Consider the following 18,593-nt stretch of genomic DNA (forward strand, 5'->3'; position numbering starts at 1 on the left):
GCCTAGTTACCAATGGCTTTCATCAACAAGAGGGCATTGATTTCTGCGAAACCTTCAGTCCGGTGGTCACACATGCCACCATTCGGCTCATTCTCTCTATTGCTCTTCACTTTCAGTGGCCTATCCGTCAGCTTGATGTTCAAAATGCCTTCCTTCATGGCACGTTGAATGAGGAAGTTTATATGCGCCAACCTGCAGGGTTTGTTGATCCACAGTTTACGTCTCATGTGTGTCGACTTCGACGATCCCTCTATGGTTTGAAACAAGCACCCCGTGCTTGGTTTCAATGTTTTTCCCAAAAACTAGAAGACTTGGGCTTCACGGCTTCCCAAGCTGACTCGTCTCTCTTCACCTATTTTGATGGCTCAACAATCATTTATCTTCTCATCTGTGTGGATGACATTTTAATCACAGGGAACAACAATGCTTACTTGTCTCAGTTCATTATGCAGCTTCGTACTCATTTTTCAATGAAAGATCTTGGGCCCTTACACTACTTCTTGGGGATGGAGGTTTCTCGGACGCCTTCTGCCTTCTATCTCACTCAATCCAAGTATATTTTGGAGCTTCTACAGAAAACTAATATGGCTGACGCCAAGCCCATCTCCACGCCAGTTCCCAGTGGTAAACGCTTGAGTTTATATGATGGTGAGCCTCTCTTAGATGGATCTTCTTTTCGCAGTGTTGTGGGCGCCCTTCAATACCTTCTATTTACATGTCCTGATATTGCTTACGCTGTCAACCAAGTGTGTCAGTTCATGCACTCTCCAACTATTGCGCATTGGGCTGCAGTCAAACGCATCTTACGGTATTTGAAAAGCACACATGATCACGGCTTACTTTACAAACCCAGTCATCTCACTCTCACTGCCTTCGCTGACACTGACTACGCTGGAGACCCTGATAATCGTCGTTCCACTGGCGGTCACTGCATATTTCTTGGCGATAATTTAATTTCCTGGAGTTCGAAAAAGCAACGTGGAGTGTCCCGGTCTAGCACAGAGGCGGAGTATCGTCAACTTGCCTATACTTCTGCCCATCTCTCATGGTTTCGCAATCTATTCCGTGATTTATATCTTCCATTACAGCCACCTCGTCTCTGGTGTGACAATATCAGCGCCATTGCTGTTGCTTCCAATCCCGTTTATCAAGCTCGCATGCGCCATGTTGAAGTGGATTATCACTACATCCGGGACAAGGTCATTCGCAAGGAAATAGAAGTTGGTTATGTGGCTACCACAGACCAAATTGCTGATTTTTTAACCAAGGGTTTGTCGTCTGTCCGCTTCCATTATCTTATCTCCAAGCTTCATGTTCGTCAACGCCCCGTCAGCTTGCGGGGGCATGATAAACCTAATTCGGATAAATCTCCAAACCCTAACAACCAGTCCACGTCAGCACCACCAATTCCACCACAACCTTCCCGCTGCAATCTGCAACCGACTAGCTGTACAACCTAGACAAAAGGAATGTTGCACATGGATACAACATTCCTTGACAACTAAGACTATCACATGGTTTCTGCACCTTGTGTTCTGGTTACTGCATCGTGGGCAGCGAGGACACCACTTGCATTTCATTTGTTTATTGCATGCGTATGTAACAATGTATGTATATAAAATCTGCTGTCCATTGCAGCATTGTATGTAGAAAACAATTATTGAATATCAAGTTCATTATTGTGTTCGGGGTTTGTCTAAACTCCAGCCATATAGAAAAGTCTCGTGGGGTCTTTAATTCCAGCCATAAAGAAAATTCTCATGGGGTCTTGTCATATCATCAAATATTATTAAGCATGTGATTCAACTTCTAACTATTAGCTATCTTTCCATTCTCTGCTATCCTCTCATCTCTGTGTAGCAATCGCGCGACTATGGAAGGTGGAAAGCTGTTAAAGGTTCTCTATACTTATCCGTTGGAGGGAATACTAAGGAAGGTGGGTTCACTTGCTGCTCAAGAAATCAGTCTTTTTCGAGGATTCAAAAAGGAACTAACTGAGCTTCGTCAATCAATAATGGCAATTCAAGAGTACTTAGGCGATGTTGCCTACCAACCACAGGATCGGGGCATGGCAGTTAGATAGTGGGTCAAGAAACTGAAAGACGTAGCTCATGATGCCGATGACGTCTTGGAGGAAATCAACTACGAAGTTCTCCGGCGTAAAGAAGAGCTTCAAAACCATTTGAAGAATAAGGTATTTAACTTAAAGAGTCATCAAAGTGTTGATAAGAATTGCTTATAGTTTGTTTTAGTTGTTTTGTAAATTGTTAGTTTGGTTAAGGGCATAAGTGTAATCTGTTAGAATGCCCACAATATATATATCAAACTTTGTGTAATTATCTGATTGTATTGAATGAAAGAAAGATATTCAGTTTCTATATGGTATCACGACCGTCTCGCCTCACGGCCTTCTCTCTCTCGATCCTCTTCGCTTTCGCTCCCAATTTCTAATATTTCTCTCTGAATTTTGCTGTGATTCTTCATTGTTCTTCTTCGATTGTCGCTTCGATCTTGTTGTTTGGTGTATTTCTCGCTGCAATCAGCCATGGCGACTCCGTCAAATTCGTCTTCTCCTCTTGAGTCGGTGCAAGCTCCAAACCCTAATTCGTCAAATTCTGCCATGTCTTCGTCTTCATATGCTTCTCTGACGATCCAAAACATTGGAAGTATGGTGCCAATTAAACTCAAACGCTCCAATTATCTCCCCTGGCGTGCTTTATTTGCTCCAATTCTGCGCAGGTAAAAGCTCCTTGGCATCATTGATGGTACTGAGGTCTGTCCATCACCTCTTCTTTCTGATCGCTCTATCAATCCCGACTTTGACATTTGGAATGAGAAAGATCATAACATTCTCATCTGGTTGAATTCTACTCTGTCTGAAGAAGTGATTCCTTTCACTGTTGGTGTCTCGTCGTCTCGGGATCTATGGATCAAGCTTGAGCAGCGCTTTGAAGGAGTCTCTGATGCTCACATTCATCAGTTACGATCTCGTCTCCAATCCATTCAGAAAGGTTCACAGTCAATTTCTGATTATCTTCAACAAATCAAGGAAATCTCTGATGCCTTGATGGCGGCTGGTGCTCCTGTCACAGATCGTGACCTAATTGCAGCTACACTGGCTGGCTTACCTGATGAGTTTGAATCTTTTACTGATTCTCTTCTTCTTCGTCTTTCCCATACAACTCTGGATGAATTGCATGGCTTCATGCTCACCAAGGAATTATCAATGACTAGAAGGAAGAAAGATGCTTCCTCTACCACCACAGAGCCTTTCCATGCCTTTGCTGCTCACTCGCTGCCTCATCTTTTGCCTACACCGCCACCGCACCACGCTTTTGCTGTTCAACCTCAGTCTTCTCGCGGCAATTACCGTGGCAGTCATCGTGGAAACTATAGAGGCAATGCTCGTGGACATCGTGGCAATTATAAAGGTATCCATTTTCGTGGCAATTATCAAGGCTTTCGTGGCAACTCTCAAGGCTCTCGTGGTATCCAGTGTCAAATATGTGGATCAAACCGTCATGAGGCTATTGACTGTTTTGATCGAATGAACCCTGATATATTTGGCAAAGTTCCTCCTGCTAAACTTGCTGCTATGTGTGCACACTTTTCATCCAAGCCCACTTCTTATTGGCTTATTGATTCGGGTGCAACTTCTCACATTACAAATGACATCTCTACCATTTCATCTCCTACTCCTTACCGTGGTGAAGACAAGGTCTACATTGGTGATGGTAAAGGTTTGACAATTACCAACGTTGGTTCTTCGTTTTTACATACTCCCTCTGCTACATTTAAACTGCAAAATGTTCTTCATGTACCACAAATGCAGCACAATTTACTATCTGCATATCAATTTCTCAAAGATAATTACTGTTCTTTGACTCTTAATTATGATGGATCCTTTGTAAAGGATCGTTCTACGGGGAAGACGCTTTTGCGGGGATCGGTTAAAGATGGTTTTTATCCCCTGCAATGTACATCTCAGTCATCTCAGTCATCTCATCGTTCTGCTACTTCACCTACTGCCTTAATAAGTGTCAAAGCACCGATTTCAGTTTGGCACAGTCGACTTGGTCATCCGTCTTCATCAATATTCAAGCGTGTTCTGTCAACAAATAAGCTTGCTCTCACAGGAAAGACTTCAGTGGATTTCTTTTGTTCTCACTGTGCTCTTGCAAAAAGTCACAAGCAGCCGTTCAGTTCTGTTAGTTCTACTTCTTCTTCTTGTTTAGAACTTTTACATTGTGATATCTGGGGTCTAGCTCCTGTTATGTCAGTGAGTGGATCTAGATACTATCTGTTGATTGTAGATGACTATAGTAAATATAGTTGGTTCTTTCCTTTACAATCCAAATCTGCAGTGTATTCTGTATTGGTTCAGTTCAAGAGTTATGTAGAAAACCTTCTTGGCAATAAAATCAAAGTGTTTCGTTCAGATTCAGGGGGTGAATTTACTAGCACTGCACTACAGAATTTTTTCAAAACTCATGGTATTATACATCAATTCAGTTGTCCGCATACACCTGAACAGAATGGTTGTGCAGAAAGAAAACATCGTCATCTGGTCGAGACTGCTCGCACACTTTTGGTTGCTTCTAATGTGCCTCATGTTTTCTGGGTAGAGGCATTTTCCACTGCTATATACTTGATTAATCGACTTCCAATTTCTGGCATGATGCAGTCTCCATGGGAATTATTATTTCATACTTTCCCTGATTATTGTCGGCTGAAGGTCTTTGGTTGCAGCTGTTTTCCATGGCTTAAGCGTTATACAACTTCCAAACTGGACAGCAAAAGTAAGTATTGCGTGTTCTTGGGGTACAGTCTTCAACATAAGGGTTATCGGTGCTTGGATCCATTGACACAGAGGGTCTATATATCTCGTCATGTTATTTTTGATGAATCTACATTCCCATTTCATCACTCTCACCCATTGTCCCCGAGTGCTTCCCGATTTAATACTGCATATCCAGTTGTGTCTTCAGTTGACTTGCAGTTCATTGTCCCTCATTCTTCCCGATCCTGCACTACTAGTGCCTCCCTTACTGTCCCACCTACTGCCCCTATTGCCTCACATGCTCCTACTGCCCCCACTGCTCATATTGCCCCTATTGACTCACATGCTGCTCATGTTGCTTCACATGCTGATTCTGTTGCTTCACATGCTGATTCTGTTACTTCACATGATCTACATGCTGCCACTATTGACTCACATGATCCTACTGTTGATTCCATTGGTCTTCCCATCTCGGTTCCTTCTGTCTCTTCTACTGTGCCCAATACTCATCCTATGCTTACTCGGTCAAAAGCAGGGATATTCAAACCCAAGGCCTTCTCGGCAACCAAGCATCCTCTTCCGTCTTCTCTTGATTTTGTCCCATCTACTTATTTGCAAGCTTCCAAGCATGCTCACTGGAGAACTGCTATGCAAGAGGAGTTTAATGCATTGCAATCTACAGGGACATGGGTTCTTGTACCCTCTTCTCCTCTTCACAATGTTGTTGGTTGTAAATGGGTCTTTCAGATTAAGAAACATCTTGATGGTTCTATTGATCGCTACAAGGCTCGCCTTGTTGCCAAAGGCTTTCACCAACAAGCAGGCATCGATTATAAAGAAACTTTCAGTCATGTAGCCAAGCCTGTTACCATTCGTATCCTGTTGTCTTTTGCTGCTCAGTTTCACTGGTTTTTAAATCAGTTAGACATTAGTAATGCCTTCTTGCATGGGGATTTACAAGAAGATGTTTTTATGCAGCAGCCTCCTGGCTTTACTGATCCCTCTTTTCCACATCATGTCTGCAAGCTTAAAAAGTCCCTTTATGGTCTTAAACAGGCTCCAAGGGCTTGGTTTGACAAATTATTTCAGGTGTTGAGATCTTTTGGTTTTCAGCAGTCTTCTTCTGATGCCTATTTGTTTGTCTTACGAGCTCCAACCTTGGTGATCATCCTTGTATATGTTGATGACATTTTGGTAACTGGTCCTAATGTTACACTATGTCAGCATTTTATCAACAAACTGAGCACTGTTTTTCCTGTCAAAGATCTCGGCTCATTGCATTATTTTTTAGGACTTGAGGTGCACAAGTCTTCTGAAGGCATATTCTTACACCAAGGCAAATATTTACTTGACCTTCTTCAGAAGACTAAAATGGATGGAGCTAAGCCCTGTTCCACTCCCTTAGGCACGGCCAAACTTGATCATACCGGTTCTCTCTTGTCTAATCCCACAGAGTATCGATCCTTAGTTGGTGCCTTGCAATATCTTACCTGGACTCGGCCAGATATATCTTTTGTTGTGAATCAAGTATGGCAATTCATGCATGCTCCGAGGGATTCCCATCTTCAAGCTGCTAAAAGAATTCTCAGATTTTTAAAAGGTACTCTCACCCATGGCTTATGGTTCAAACCCGGAAATCTGCACCTTACAGCATACTCTGATGCTGATTGGGCAGGGTGCACCTTTGACAGAAGGTCCACCAGTGGCTATTGCATCTTCCTTGGTTCTAATTTGATTAGTTGGAGTGCCAAGAAACAGCCAACGGTTGCCCGATCTTCTACTGAAGCTGAGTACAGGTCTTTGGCTCACACTTCGGCTGAAATAACATGGATCTGTAAAGTTTTCTGAGATATTGGTTTTCAACTACCTCAGATTCCTCATCTCTGGTGTGATAATATCTCTGCAATATCTTTAGCTTCTAATCCTGTTTTTCATGCCCGGACTAAACACGTTGAAATTGACTATCATTACATCTGTGAGCTGGTTCTTGCTCATCTTATCAAGGTCCAATATGTTTGTAGTCAAGACCAATTGGCCGACATTCATACTAAGTCTCTGTCTGGCAAAGATTCCTCTATCTTCAATCCAAGCTTTCTCTTGGTTCTTTTGATGCTTCCAAGTTCAGCTTGAGGGGGTGTAAAGAGTCATCAAAGTGTTGATAAGAATTGCTTATAGTTTGTTTTAGTTGTTTTGTAAATTGTTAGTTTGGTTAAGGGCATAAGTGTAATCTGTTAGAATGCCCACAATATATATATATCAAACTTTGTGTAATTATCTGATTGTATTGAATGAAAGAAAGATATTCAGTTTCTATACAACTTCCTTTCTCTCCCCAATCCCATTTTGTTTCGTCAAGAAATGGCACACAAGATTAAGAACATCAATGCGTCTCTGGCGGTTCTGAAGAGTGATGCATCTCTGATTCACCTAGTTGCAAGGAGAGTAGATGCAACCACCCCAGGCATGGGGAACAGAGAAACTGTCTCAAGCTTTGGTGATGATGAAAAGATCATTGGAAGGGAGGAGATTGTGTCAGGTATAATTGCAACCTTGATCGAGTCCAAGAATCAAGAAAAGAACCTTTCGGTTATGGCGATCGTGGGAATGGCGGGACTTGGAAAGACGACTTTGGCAAAATCAATATTCAATGAAGATGCTATTGGTAGACATTTTGATGAAAAACTGTGGGTGTGTGTATCTAACACCTTTGACGTTAATTTGATTCTAGATAGGATGCTCGAATCGCTTAACTCGGACAAGACTGGATTTAAAAGTCAGGAAGCGTTGCTTAATACTCTCAGAAAAACATTGATTGGGAAGAGATATATGTTGATACTCGATGATGTTTGGAATGAAGATGAGACTTTATGGAGCAGCTTGATGAGTTGTTTGTTAAAACTCAATTCTGCTCCCGGGAGCATTGTCATTGTTACTACACGCAGTGCCGAAACTGCATCGATCACAGAGACGCTGCCGCGATGTTGTTTGGGGATTCTATCAGTAGAGGATTGTTGGTCCATTTTAAAGGGTGAAGCTTTTCCAGATGGTAGTTCCACCCTAGATTCCGCTCGTGAAATCATTGGAAGGGCGATCGCTGAAAAGTGTGCTGGTGTACCATTGGTGGCAAAGGTATGCATTAATATATTATCAAAAATTTGCAGCATGTTCTCTTGTAATATTTATCTGTGAATTTATTTGTTATATTCTAGTTCTATTTAGTCGATTTAGTGAATGAGTGAAAAAAGCTATATTTTTAATTGAAAATTTGTGATAAATTCTATCGAAGTATATTTCTCAATCAAGAGTTTGAGAAGAGTTCTAACAACAAAAATTGTAAATAAAGTTAAGATTAATTTAGCCATTTTTCTAAGATTATTATCGGAACTTTAATCAACTGTTAATTTTTTTTCCCGTTATTTATTTTGCTAATTCAGTTGTTATATTTTTTATAAAATACGGAAACTATAACTAATGTACCACCAGGTTTTAGGAAGCATGATGCGTTCTAGAAATAGCACACAAGAATGGCTCTCAATTCAACACAATAAAATATGGGAATTACCAAAAGCAGAGGATAGAATCATGTCGGTATTGAAGTTGAGTTTTGATAATTTGAAATCGCCGTCTTTGAAGCAGTGTTTTGCATATTGCTCAATGTTTATGAAAGATTGTGAAATTGAAAGGGATAACTTGATCGAGCTTTGGATGGCGCAAGGTTTTCTCCATACTTCTCCCACGAAAAATATGGAGGATATAGGGAATGAATATTTTAATATTCTACTGCAAAACTCCTTATTTCAAGATGCTATAAAAGATGAGTATGGAATGGTTACCAAATGCAAGATGCACGATTTAGTGCATGATTTTGCAGAAGAAGTATTTAAATCTGAAAGCTTGACCTCGGACCTCAATGAGATGGATGATACAGTCGAGATTCAGCATGTTGCAAGGATTTCTTCCACTACACTTGAAAGAATTCCACAAGGGAGTGTTAGAAGATTGCGGTCATTGTTTGTTGATGGCAAGGTCCCTAGTAGCATCTTACACAGGTTTACAGGTTTGCGGATGTTGAATTTATACAGGGCTAAAATTGAGGAGTTGCCTAGTTCAATTGGTGATCTAAGACACATGAGGTATCTGAACATTTCTGGGACTAAAATAAAAAAACTCCCAAAGTCTACTGGCAAGCTCTATAACCTTCAGACGTTAAGAATGTGTGAAACAAACTTTCTTAAAACGTTTCCAACAGAAATGGAAAATTTGATCAACTTGAGACATGTGTATTTCGATAAGGTTAGGAAAGTTCCATTTGGGATGAGAAGATTGACTGATCTGCAAACATTATCTTCCTTTACGTTGGATAAGGCGAGATGTCATGGAATTGATGAGCTGGGTGGGTTAAACCAATTGAAGGGAAAGCTTATTCTTAGATCATTGGGATGTGTGAGGGACAAGGAGGAAGCACAGAAAGCAAATTTAGTGGGAAAAGCAAACATCCAAAGGTTGGAACTTCGTTGGGGGTTTTCCAGGGCAAGAAACGCGAATCAGCATGACCGGGATATACTAGAAGGGCTCCAACCGCCACCGAAGTTAGAAAGCTTAAAGATTTTGAACTTCAAGGGTACCAAATTTGCATCATGGATGACGGGTGATTTGTTGCCAGTCAATTTAACAGAGATTGAGCTATATAATTGCACAGATTGCGAAGAAGTCCCAACACTCGGCCACTTACCAAATCTTAGAAGTGTTGTTTTTTATGGTATGGATAAGATTAAATGTGTGGGAGTCGAGTTTTATGGTTACAACTATGTTAAGAATGATGGGGTGGCTACAACCAGCAGAAGAAGGAACCAGACGTCCAGGGTGGCTGTGTTTCCAGCATTGAAAAGCTTGAGAATTGAGAACTGCCCAGCTCTAAGTGAATGGAAGGAACCGGTTGTTGAGGTAGTGTTTCCCTGCCTTGAGGAGTTGACTCTTAGGAATTGTATGGAATTGGGAAATGCTCCCACTCAGTTTCCGTCTCTCCGGGAGTTGGAAATATTCGCTGTTGATAACAGCTTGCCAATAGAAAATATATGCAGTCAAGTAACCACTCTCGCTTCTGTCGAAATATATGGTATTAAGGAGCTTACTTGTCTGCCGGCAGGGGTGGTGGAAAAGAACCACAATCTGAGGTCACTGGTAATCGAATATTGTGAAAAGATGAGGGATTTGTCTAATGCACCACACACGCTCCCTCTCCTTGAGAAGCTTATCATACGGCGCTGTCCTAGTCTTTTAGAGTTGACTCCAATTACACACGGCATACCATGTCTCCGTGAATTGAAAATTGAGTACTGTGAGAATCTGTCAAGCTTGTCTTTTGGGTTGGAAAATTGCAACTCCCTTGAGACGTTGGAGATTGCAAATTGCCCCAGTCTAACATTCATTCCAATTTCACCATCCCATTCTCTTCAGGAGTTGAACATATTTGGTTGCCCAAAGTTAAGCTGCATTTCAATTCACAGTCTGCCTTCCCTCCGCAAATTAGTTATTGAAAGATGTACTGCACTCATGGAGGAGGCTGGAGAGGAGGACGAGGACGAGTTGTCGTTAAATGGTTGCACATGCCTCCGTGTTTTGGAAATTAAAGAATGCAATGGATTCACAAGTATACTGAGTGGACTTCATTCCTGTACTAGTCTCCGCAAACTGTTTATCGAGGATTGTCCCAATTTGAGGACTTTGTCGGGTCATGGGATACAAACCCCTGTCTCTCTTGAAGATCTGAGTATCAAGAGTTGCCCTAATCTAGAGGCTGTTCCTGGTTTAGGCAACCTCAAATCCCTTCGTCAGTTGCATATTGAGAAATGTGGTGGATTAACAAGTATACCAAATGGGATCGCATCCTGCACTTCTCTTGCCACTTTGTCTATCATAGGTTGCCACAATTTGATATCTCTGGCAGATCAAGATGTGTCCACCTTGCAATCCCTTTGCTCTTTAAAATTGTCAGATTGTGGGAAATTACAATATTTTCCGAAGGGGCTGCAGTCTCTATCTCGTTTGGGAGAGATGTCGATCGGTGCGTACTGGGAGGAGCTAGTTTCTTTCCCGGATTTTCAAGTTCCATCACAACTTGAAAAATTAGAGTTGTTGGGATGGCCAAAGCTCAAGTCTTTACCTCAACAAATTCAAGACCTAACTTCTCTAACATGTTTGTCCATTTATGGTTTTGATGGAGTGGAGGCTCTTCCAGAGTGGTTGGGCAAACTTACGTCTCTTACACAGTTGCAAATTCGTGAATGTAAGAATCTGATGTATCTGCCTACCATCGAAGCTATGAAACGTTTAACCAAATTACAAGACCTAGAGATTGATTCGTGTCCCCGTTTGATGGAAAGATGCGACAAGAACTGCGGCGCGGAATGGCCAAAGATTTCCCACATTACAAATAGCAGTGGTAATATTTTTTTTCTTTCTCCAATTCAGCTATTCATGTATAATTTGTTCAATTCTCTTTGCTCACTTTTTGTTTCTGTATTAAGTATTAATTGAACATATTTCTTGACTAGTTTACTCGCATGACGAATCGGATAATCACTCGGAAGATTCCAATTCGACCCATTAGACGCCTCAACAATCTCGCATGGTTGGATATTCATGCTTTTAATCTTTAAAGAGGAATATCTGCATTGGCGAGTAGTGCCTGTCGAGATGGTGTGCAAGATTTACTCATGCTTATCGTTTCAAGTTTCACATTTAAGCAAAAGTAAGGTTTTCATACCACCACCTCCTCTTCTCTTTTGATGTACGTAGCTCCAATGTTGTTTCACTGATGGAGTCTATTATATAATTTCTTACGTGGTTTTCAGAAAGACATTTACTCAATTGGAACAACAAATGATGCGTAATATTTATGACCAAACGTTGTCCAGGTACTTCAATCCTTATCATTTGACATATTTACTTTTTTTGTTCTTCTTGAAATCTTGTGTTGATTATGCTTTTACTTCTGAAATATTTGTATGTATTGGAAGAAAGAATGGCAACTAGGGTTAGGTTAGGTTGCATGTTCACCGTACAAAGGATTTTAGGGTGATAGATAGTGTTGTCAATTCCCTTAATTCAAGGGATGTGTCTCTTGTTGTCAATTCCCTTAATTCAAGGGATGTGTCTTATTTGTCTTGTTGTCAATTCCCTTAATTCAAGGGATGTGTCTTATTTGTTCTTTTTTTGTTAGCTTTAGACGTAAATCAAGGAGGGATAGGTAGTCTTGTTTTCTTCCCTCTAACACATATGTATTTGCTATCTCTTGTACCTGATTGTCTTATGATGAATATATCATTCACAAAATTCAATATGGTATCAGAGCACCTAACCTGCCTATCTCTGTGGTGTTCTCTTGAGAGATTTGTGAGCTTCTTCTTGTCCTTCAATCATGGCTGAAGAAAGCTCAGTAAATTTGGAAGGAGACGGCTTTCATGCTACTCCACCATCACCACACTTAGATATTGATATCAACCGAAATCAACGTCTTAGTTCTGTCTTGCTAAATGAGTTTAACTATCTTTCATGGGAAAGAGCAGTTTCTCTTGCTCTGGGAGGATGATCAAAGCTTGGTTATGTTAATGGTGCTATTCCCATGCCTGAGACTACCTCACCGGAGTATGATGCTTGGCTATGCAAAGACCAGTTGGTCATGTCATGGCTACTCAATTCCATGGATCGTAAGATTGCAGAAATTTTTAGCTATGCTGAATCCTCCATTACTCTTTGGAAAAATCTCAAGGAAATGTATGGAAATCAGAACAATGCGGCTCATGTGTTTCAGTTAAAGAAGGACATTGCTGGTTTGCAACAGGAAGGGAAGCCATTTGTGCAACATCTTGGAAAGCTGACCACTATGTGGAACGAGCTGAATGTGTATCGACCACACACCATCGACGCTGCTATGCTAACTAAGAGAGCCGAGGAAGACAAAATATTCCAACTCCTAGCAAGCCTGAGCCCTGAATTCGAAGATCTTCGAAGCCATATCCTCATGAATCCCGACCTGCCTTCTTTTTCAAGTGTGTGTGCCATAATTCAAAGAGAAGAGGTTCGAAGGAAAGTCATGACCTTGGACATAAAGGCAAATATACCAGAAGCTAGGGCTTACTTCTCTAACCAAAAACTTGGTGAGGAGAGAGGCTACAAAGGAAAGAAAACTGGCTTAAAATGTAGCCATTGTGATGCTGGTGGGCACTCAAGAGACCGATGCTGGATTCTTCATCCAGAGTTAAAACCAAAGTTTCCTAGGGATAACAAAGGTGTCTCGAAAGGCTCGTACAACCCTTCTTACAAGGCAAATCATGTTGCCACAACTTCTTCTGAGGGAGCACTGAAGTTCACCACTAATCCAGCTGTACTGATCAACGAGTTTGCTATGTTTCTTCACAAGAAACAAGGTCTTGGAGATAATGAAGGACCACTAAATCAGTGTGACAACAATCAAACTACACTACTAGGATAGTTTGCTGGCTTCCTGGTTGGAAATGAAGGCGTTGTACAAAGGGACATCGTAGGTATCTTACACTCATTCTCAACTGCTCTCAACATTGGTAATGTGCATGATTATTGGATTATAGATTCTGGAGCCACTGATCATATGACTAACAAGTCTACAAACTTGCATAAATTTGAAATTTTTTCTATTCCATCTCAAGTGTCAGTTGTCAATAGAAAAAAATGCTATGGTTGTGGGAAAAGGAAAAATACATTTGATCTCAAGTGATGTCGAGTCTGAGGCTCTTTATGTTCCCTCATTCCCTTTTCAACTTTTATCTGTTGGCAAGATCACAAACTCATTAAATTGTCTTGCCATTTTCTCTCCCAAAAATGTGATCTTTCAAGATGTAGTCACCAAGAAGACGATTGGTGAAGGATTTTTCTTAAATGGTCTCTACTATCTTTCCAAGCATATTCAAGTTCCCAAGGTTTTTCAAGTCACTTCAAGCTTAGCTCAAGAACAACAACTTTGGCACCAACATCTAGCACATCCTTCTGAAAAAGTTCTATCCATCTTGTTCCCAAACATGTGCAAAGTTACAAGTCCTTGTGATGTTTGTCATTTTTCTAAGTTTACTAGATTACCATTTACTTCCTCTTTGTCTAGGGCTAGTAATCATTTTGAAATCGTGCATTCCGATGTTTGGGGACCAATTCTAGAGTCTTTTGATGGATACAAATATTTTGTAACTTTTGTGGATGATTTCACAAGGATTACTTGGTTGTATCTTTTGAAATTTAAAAGTGAAGTGATGGAAGTTTTTCAAGATTTTCATAGACTTGTGGCCACCCAATTTGCTTCAAAAATTCATATTTTACAATCAGATAATGGCACAGAATATATGTCTCATAACATGTCACACTACTTGAGCACGCATGGTATATTACACCAAACAAGCTGTGTTGGAACACCTCAACAAAATGGGGTGGCCGAGAGGAAGAATAGGGATCTACTTGAGAAGACTAGAGCTCTTAAGTTTCACATGAATGTGCCTAAGAAGTTTTGGTCTCAAGGAGTTCTTACTACGGCACATCTCATCAATAGATTGCCTAGTAAAGTGTTGAATTTTAAATCACCTTATGAGGTCTTGAAAAATAGAAAGATCAACTTTTCCCATTTGAGAGTCTTTGGGTGTACATGCTTTGTTCACATTCAAGCTCAAAATCGTGACAAGCTAGACCCAAGGGCTGCCAAATGTGTCTTTCTAGGTTATTCATCTACCCAAAAAGGTTACAAGTGCTATAATTCAACAACTAGAAAAATGGTTGTTTCAAGGGATGTTAAATTTGAAGAACATGTTCCTTACTTATCACAATCATTGGATTACTCTAGACAGGGGGAGCATTTGATGGACTTATTTCCTTTTCCATATCCAAACGGAGAAGATGCAACATGCACTCCTAGTGATCATGTGTCGGATGATGTTAATCTTCACTAGGTGGAACATCTTGAAGATGAAACCTCTTCCTCAACGGAGATTCACATTGCACCCTCCAGTGATCCTTCCAACCATGATGTTGTTCAAATACCTGTAGTTCAATCTCCTACAGTTCGTCGCAATCTTGCACGAGAGAGGAAACTTCCATCCAAGTTGCATGATTATGTGACCTACACTGCCAGGTATCCCGTGACTGATGTTATTGACTATAGCAAAGTCTCATCTTCTTTTGCTACATTCCTAAGTGCCATTAATGAAGCTCGAGAACCTCAAAGTTTTCAAGAAGCCAATCTTCACAGTGAGTGGAGAAATGCTATGGCAGAGGAACTTCAAGCCCTCCATGAAAATAACACATGGACTATAGTGAAACTTCCAAAAGGAAAGAAGGCAATGGGGAGTCGTTGGGTGTACAAAACTAAATTTCATTCAGATGGCACAATCGAAAGGAATAAGGCTCGCTTGGTTGCTCGAGGTTTTACACAAACCTATGGCGTCGATTATAAAGAGACATTTGCTCCGGTGGCAAAAATGAACACTATTAGAGTATTGTTGTCGGTTGCAATTAACAATGCATGGCCTCTCTTTCAAATGGATGTTAAAAATGCTTTCCTGCATGGTGAGCTTGAAGAAGAGGTTTACATGAAGTTACCCCCAGGTCATCCTAAATCAAACAATCCAAAAATGGTGTGCAAACTCCATATATCCATTTATGGTCTCAAGCAAAGTCCACGTGCATGGTATGCCAAGCTCAGTCATGTTCTGGAAAGGGTTGGTTTTTGTCGAAGTATTGTGGATTCTTCCCTATTTGTTCGTTCCAGCTCAGTGGGTAAACTAGTTGTGCTCATTTATGTTGATGATCTAATTGTGACAGGTGATAATATGTCAGAGATTAATGCTCTTAAACAGTATCTCAACAAGTTTACTATCAAGGATCTTGGCACTCTCAAATACTTTCTGGGCATCGAGATGGCATACTCTCACAAGGGTTTCTTCCTCAACCAACGCCAAGTATGTCATGGATCTTCTTCACGAAGCAAAAATGACAGATTGCAAGCCTGCTCGTACCCCCTTGGATAGCAAGTTGAAGCTAAAAACTCACGGTGATCCAGTTCCCAATTTAAGTTACTATCAAAGAATGGTTGGCAAACTCATTTATCTAACTATCACATGTCCTGATATATCATATGTTGTCAGCATTGTTAGCCAGTTTATGCACTCTCCAAGCATGAATCATTTGAAGATTGTTCATCATGTGCTACGTTATCTTAAGGGTTCCATTGGTAGAGGAATTCTTATGCGCAACAATAGTCACACTCAGATCTCAGGCTATACCGATGCTGACTGGGCAGGCAATTCTCTCGATCGCAAGTCTACCACTGGGTTTTGTACGTTTGTGGGAGGCAACCTAGTTACCTGGAAAAGCAAGAAACAAAGTGTTGTTGCACGCTCTAGTGCAGAGGCAGAGTATCGTGCTATGGCGTTGACTGCTTGTGAACTTATTTGGCTCAAAAGCCTTCTGTTGGCTTTAGGTTTTCCTCATCAACAACCTATGTCCCTACACTGTGATAATCAAGCCGCGATGCACATTGCATTGAATCCTGTATTCCATGAGCGAACTAAACATATTGAAGTTGATTGTCACTACATCAGAAATCAAGTTCAGTCCAAGGTGATCGATACTCACTACACGCGCAGTCATGATCAACTTGCTAATATTTTCACAAAAGGATTAACCTCTGCTAATTTTCAGCGTCTTTTGTTCAAGCTTGGATCAATTAATCCTTTCCAGCTTGATGGGGAGTATTGGAAGAAAGAATGGCAACTAGGGTTAGGTTAGGTTGCATGTTCACCGTACAAAGGATTTTAGGGTGATAGATAGTGTTTCAATTCCCTTAATTCAAGGGATGTGTCTCTTGTTGTCAATTCCCTTAATTCAAGGGATGTGTCTTATTTGTCTTGTTGTCAATTCCCTTAATTTAAGGGATGTGTCTTATTTGTTCTTTTTTTTGTTAGCTTTAGACGTAAATCAAGGAGGGATAGGTAGTCTTGTTTTCTTCCCTCTAACACATATATATTTGCTATCTCTTGTACCTGATTGTCTTATGATGAATATACCATTCACAAAATTCAATAGTATGGAATACGGATAGTAGATTTTAAAGGAGTGGATTTTATTTTTTTTTCTTTCCAGAGTGGCTGGATAACCTTGCATCTCTGACTTTGCTGCATATGACGAGGTTGGTACAATGTGATGTATCTACCTACCGTCGAAGCTTATGCAACACCTTACTAAATTGAGAGAGCTAGAGATTGAACTCTGCCCGTCTAAAGGTAATTATTTTCTCGTATCAATTATTTAGTATTTGTTTGTTTCGATGCTATCTTTCTTTTCTTCAGTTTTGAACAAAAATCTCCGTTGATCAAGATTACTTTCAAATCCTACTTGCTTCAAGGTGCACCATTGAGGACTGCGATAATCTGCTTGTGGTCGAAGCTATGCAGCGTTTCACCAAATTACATGAGCAAGTGATTCGTAGTTGTCCGTCTCAAGGAAAGATGAGCCAACTGGCCCACAACAGCCCAAGATTTCTCAAACCCAAAGTATTGATGGCAACTGTTTTCTCAAATCAAATTATTCATGTTTGTTGAATTCGTGTCCCTCAAATTTATCTTTTTCTTCATATTACTGACCAAACGTCGTTTTTCATGCTTCAGTTGGCATAATTTGTTGGTTATCAGAAGGGTCTGAATCAATCGGAACATCAAGTGACCTGCAATAGGTGCAAACTCGGTCCAGGTACTTCAGTTCGCTTTCCCCTGCATCATTATTTACTCATTGCTATTGGAGATCATGCAGATACAAGATGATAGTAATCGATGAGAGATACCCTAATAATCATATATATTATTCATACCATACATTTTTTTGTGAATTCATAAGGTCACTTACTAAGTTACTACTACGGATAATATATACAATTATTCCTAGAAATCGTTTTGGTATATGTGTATGGGATGTATTACGAGGTTTATTACCTTCGATCCTTAACATATGGGATATATAAATTTCCCAAGAAATGTTGTGTTAATTTTGTTTCTACTTTAAGTTTTGTTTGTTTTCATCTGCAGCTTTCTAGGTCCTTATCTGTCACAGAATGGTTCTCGCCCCACGCTATACTGAAACTTTGGTGTCGGAGGAAGGGCTCAAGATGGCCTTGGATGCGGACGAAATTATTCGTCGTCTCACTTGTTAGGAGGAAGATTTGAGTAGGAGGGACATGATCAGTTGGAGGAAGCTAAACCTTCTGCCCCTGAGCTGTAAACTGTGGCTCATGAACTTGCCCATGCTGCTCTAAAGGAGAATTCTGGTTGTCATCGTTAAATTCATCATGATATATTATGTATTGAACCAGCGTTTCAAAAGGAACGTCACAAATCCAACCCACCACTTTGCTGTGATGTATGGGATTTGTAGGCCAAATTCTATCGTTACCACGTTAATCAGCATCTTGAGATGTATGGGATTTGTATGGGAAAGTCTTAAGTGTTAGAGTTGCCATCTTTTATATTATTCGCATTGTTTGTTCCAGTTTTTGCTATAAACCATTTCATATTAATATATTTGATTTGTGTATGTAAATATTCTGACGTTTTGTTTTTATAAAAGGCAATACTTTTTGGTAGAGTTTAAGGGTGAACTTTGTATCACTTGTTCGACGGACTCTGCGTAGTCCTTTTTTTTTTTTGCAGGTTTTCTTTAAATGTAAATTCCATCGAACTTCAGTCACATTATTCGTAAATAATGTCCATACTCAGAATGTGACGCTTCTTCTCGCTGTCTGCAA

At 40.4% G+C, this 18,593-nt stretch overlaps 1 protein-coding gene across 4 annotated transcripts; it reads left to right on the forward strand.

Moving 5' to 3' along the window:
• Positions 1–1,759: 1,759 nt before the first annotated feature.
• Positions 1,760–18,433, forward strand: LOC108170075 (putative disease resistance protein RGA3). 4 transcript variants are annotated; one of them, XM_070806909.1, is made up of 9 exons: positions 1,760–2,194; positions 7,088–7,909; positions 8,264–11,222; positions 11,335–11,531; positions 11,635–11,697; positions 16,940–16,985; positions 17,146–17,358; positions 17,464–17,545; positions 17,878–18,433. In XM_070806909.1, exons 2-4 carry the CDS (start codon positions 7,139–7,141, stop codon positions 11,388–11,390), a joined length of 3,786 nt encoding a protein of 1,261 aa, XP_070663010.1. In that variant the 5' UTR covers positions 1,760–2,194; positions 7,088–7,138; the 3' UTR covers positions 11,391–11,531; positions 11,635–11,697; positions 16,940–16,985; positions 17,146–17,358; positions 17,464–17,545; positions 17,878–18,433. The 4 variants fall into 4 exon arrangements, 3 of the variants coding, with proteins under 3 accessions (XP_070663010.1, XP_070663007.1, XP_070663003.1); XM_070806906.1 differs by having other exon boundaries at positions 1,763–2,194; positions 16,940–17,079; positions 17,202–17,358; XM_070806902.1 differs by having other exon boundaries at positions 1,763–2,194; positions 16,940–17,079; positions 17,202–17,349.
• Positions 18,434–18,593: the final 160 nt, after the last annotated feature.

This window comes from Malus domestica, chromosome 02, assembly GCF_042453785.1.
Source record: "Malus domestica chromosome 02, GDT2T_hap1".
NCBI classification, from domain to species: domain Eukaryota; kingdom Viridiplantae; phylum Streptophyta; class Magnoliopsida; order Rosales; family Rosaceae; genus Malus; species Malus domestica.

Bases quoted from the DNA above. Each gene is read 5' to 3' on its own strand.
- LOC108170075 (XM_070806909.1), top strand. From the start codon at position 7,139: ATGGCACACAAGATTAAGAACATCAATGCGTCTCTGGCGGTTCTGAAG. The intron at 7,910-8,263 runs GTATGCATTAAT...ATGTACCACCAG, and splicing joins GTGTACCATTGGTGGCAAAG to GTTTTAGGAAGCATGATGCG. The intron at 11,223-11,334 runs GTAATATTTTTT...TTTCTTGACTAG, and splicing joins CCACATTACAAATAGCAGTG to TTTACTCGCATGACGAATCG.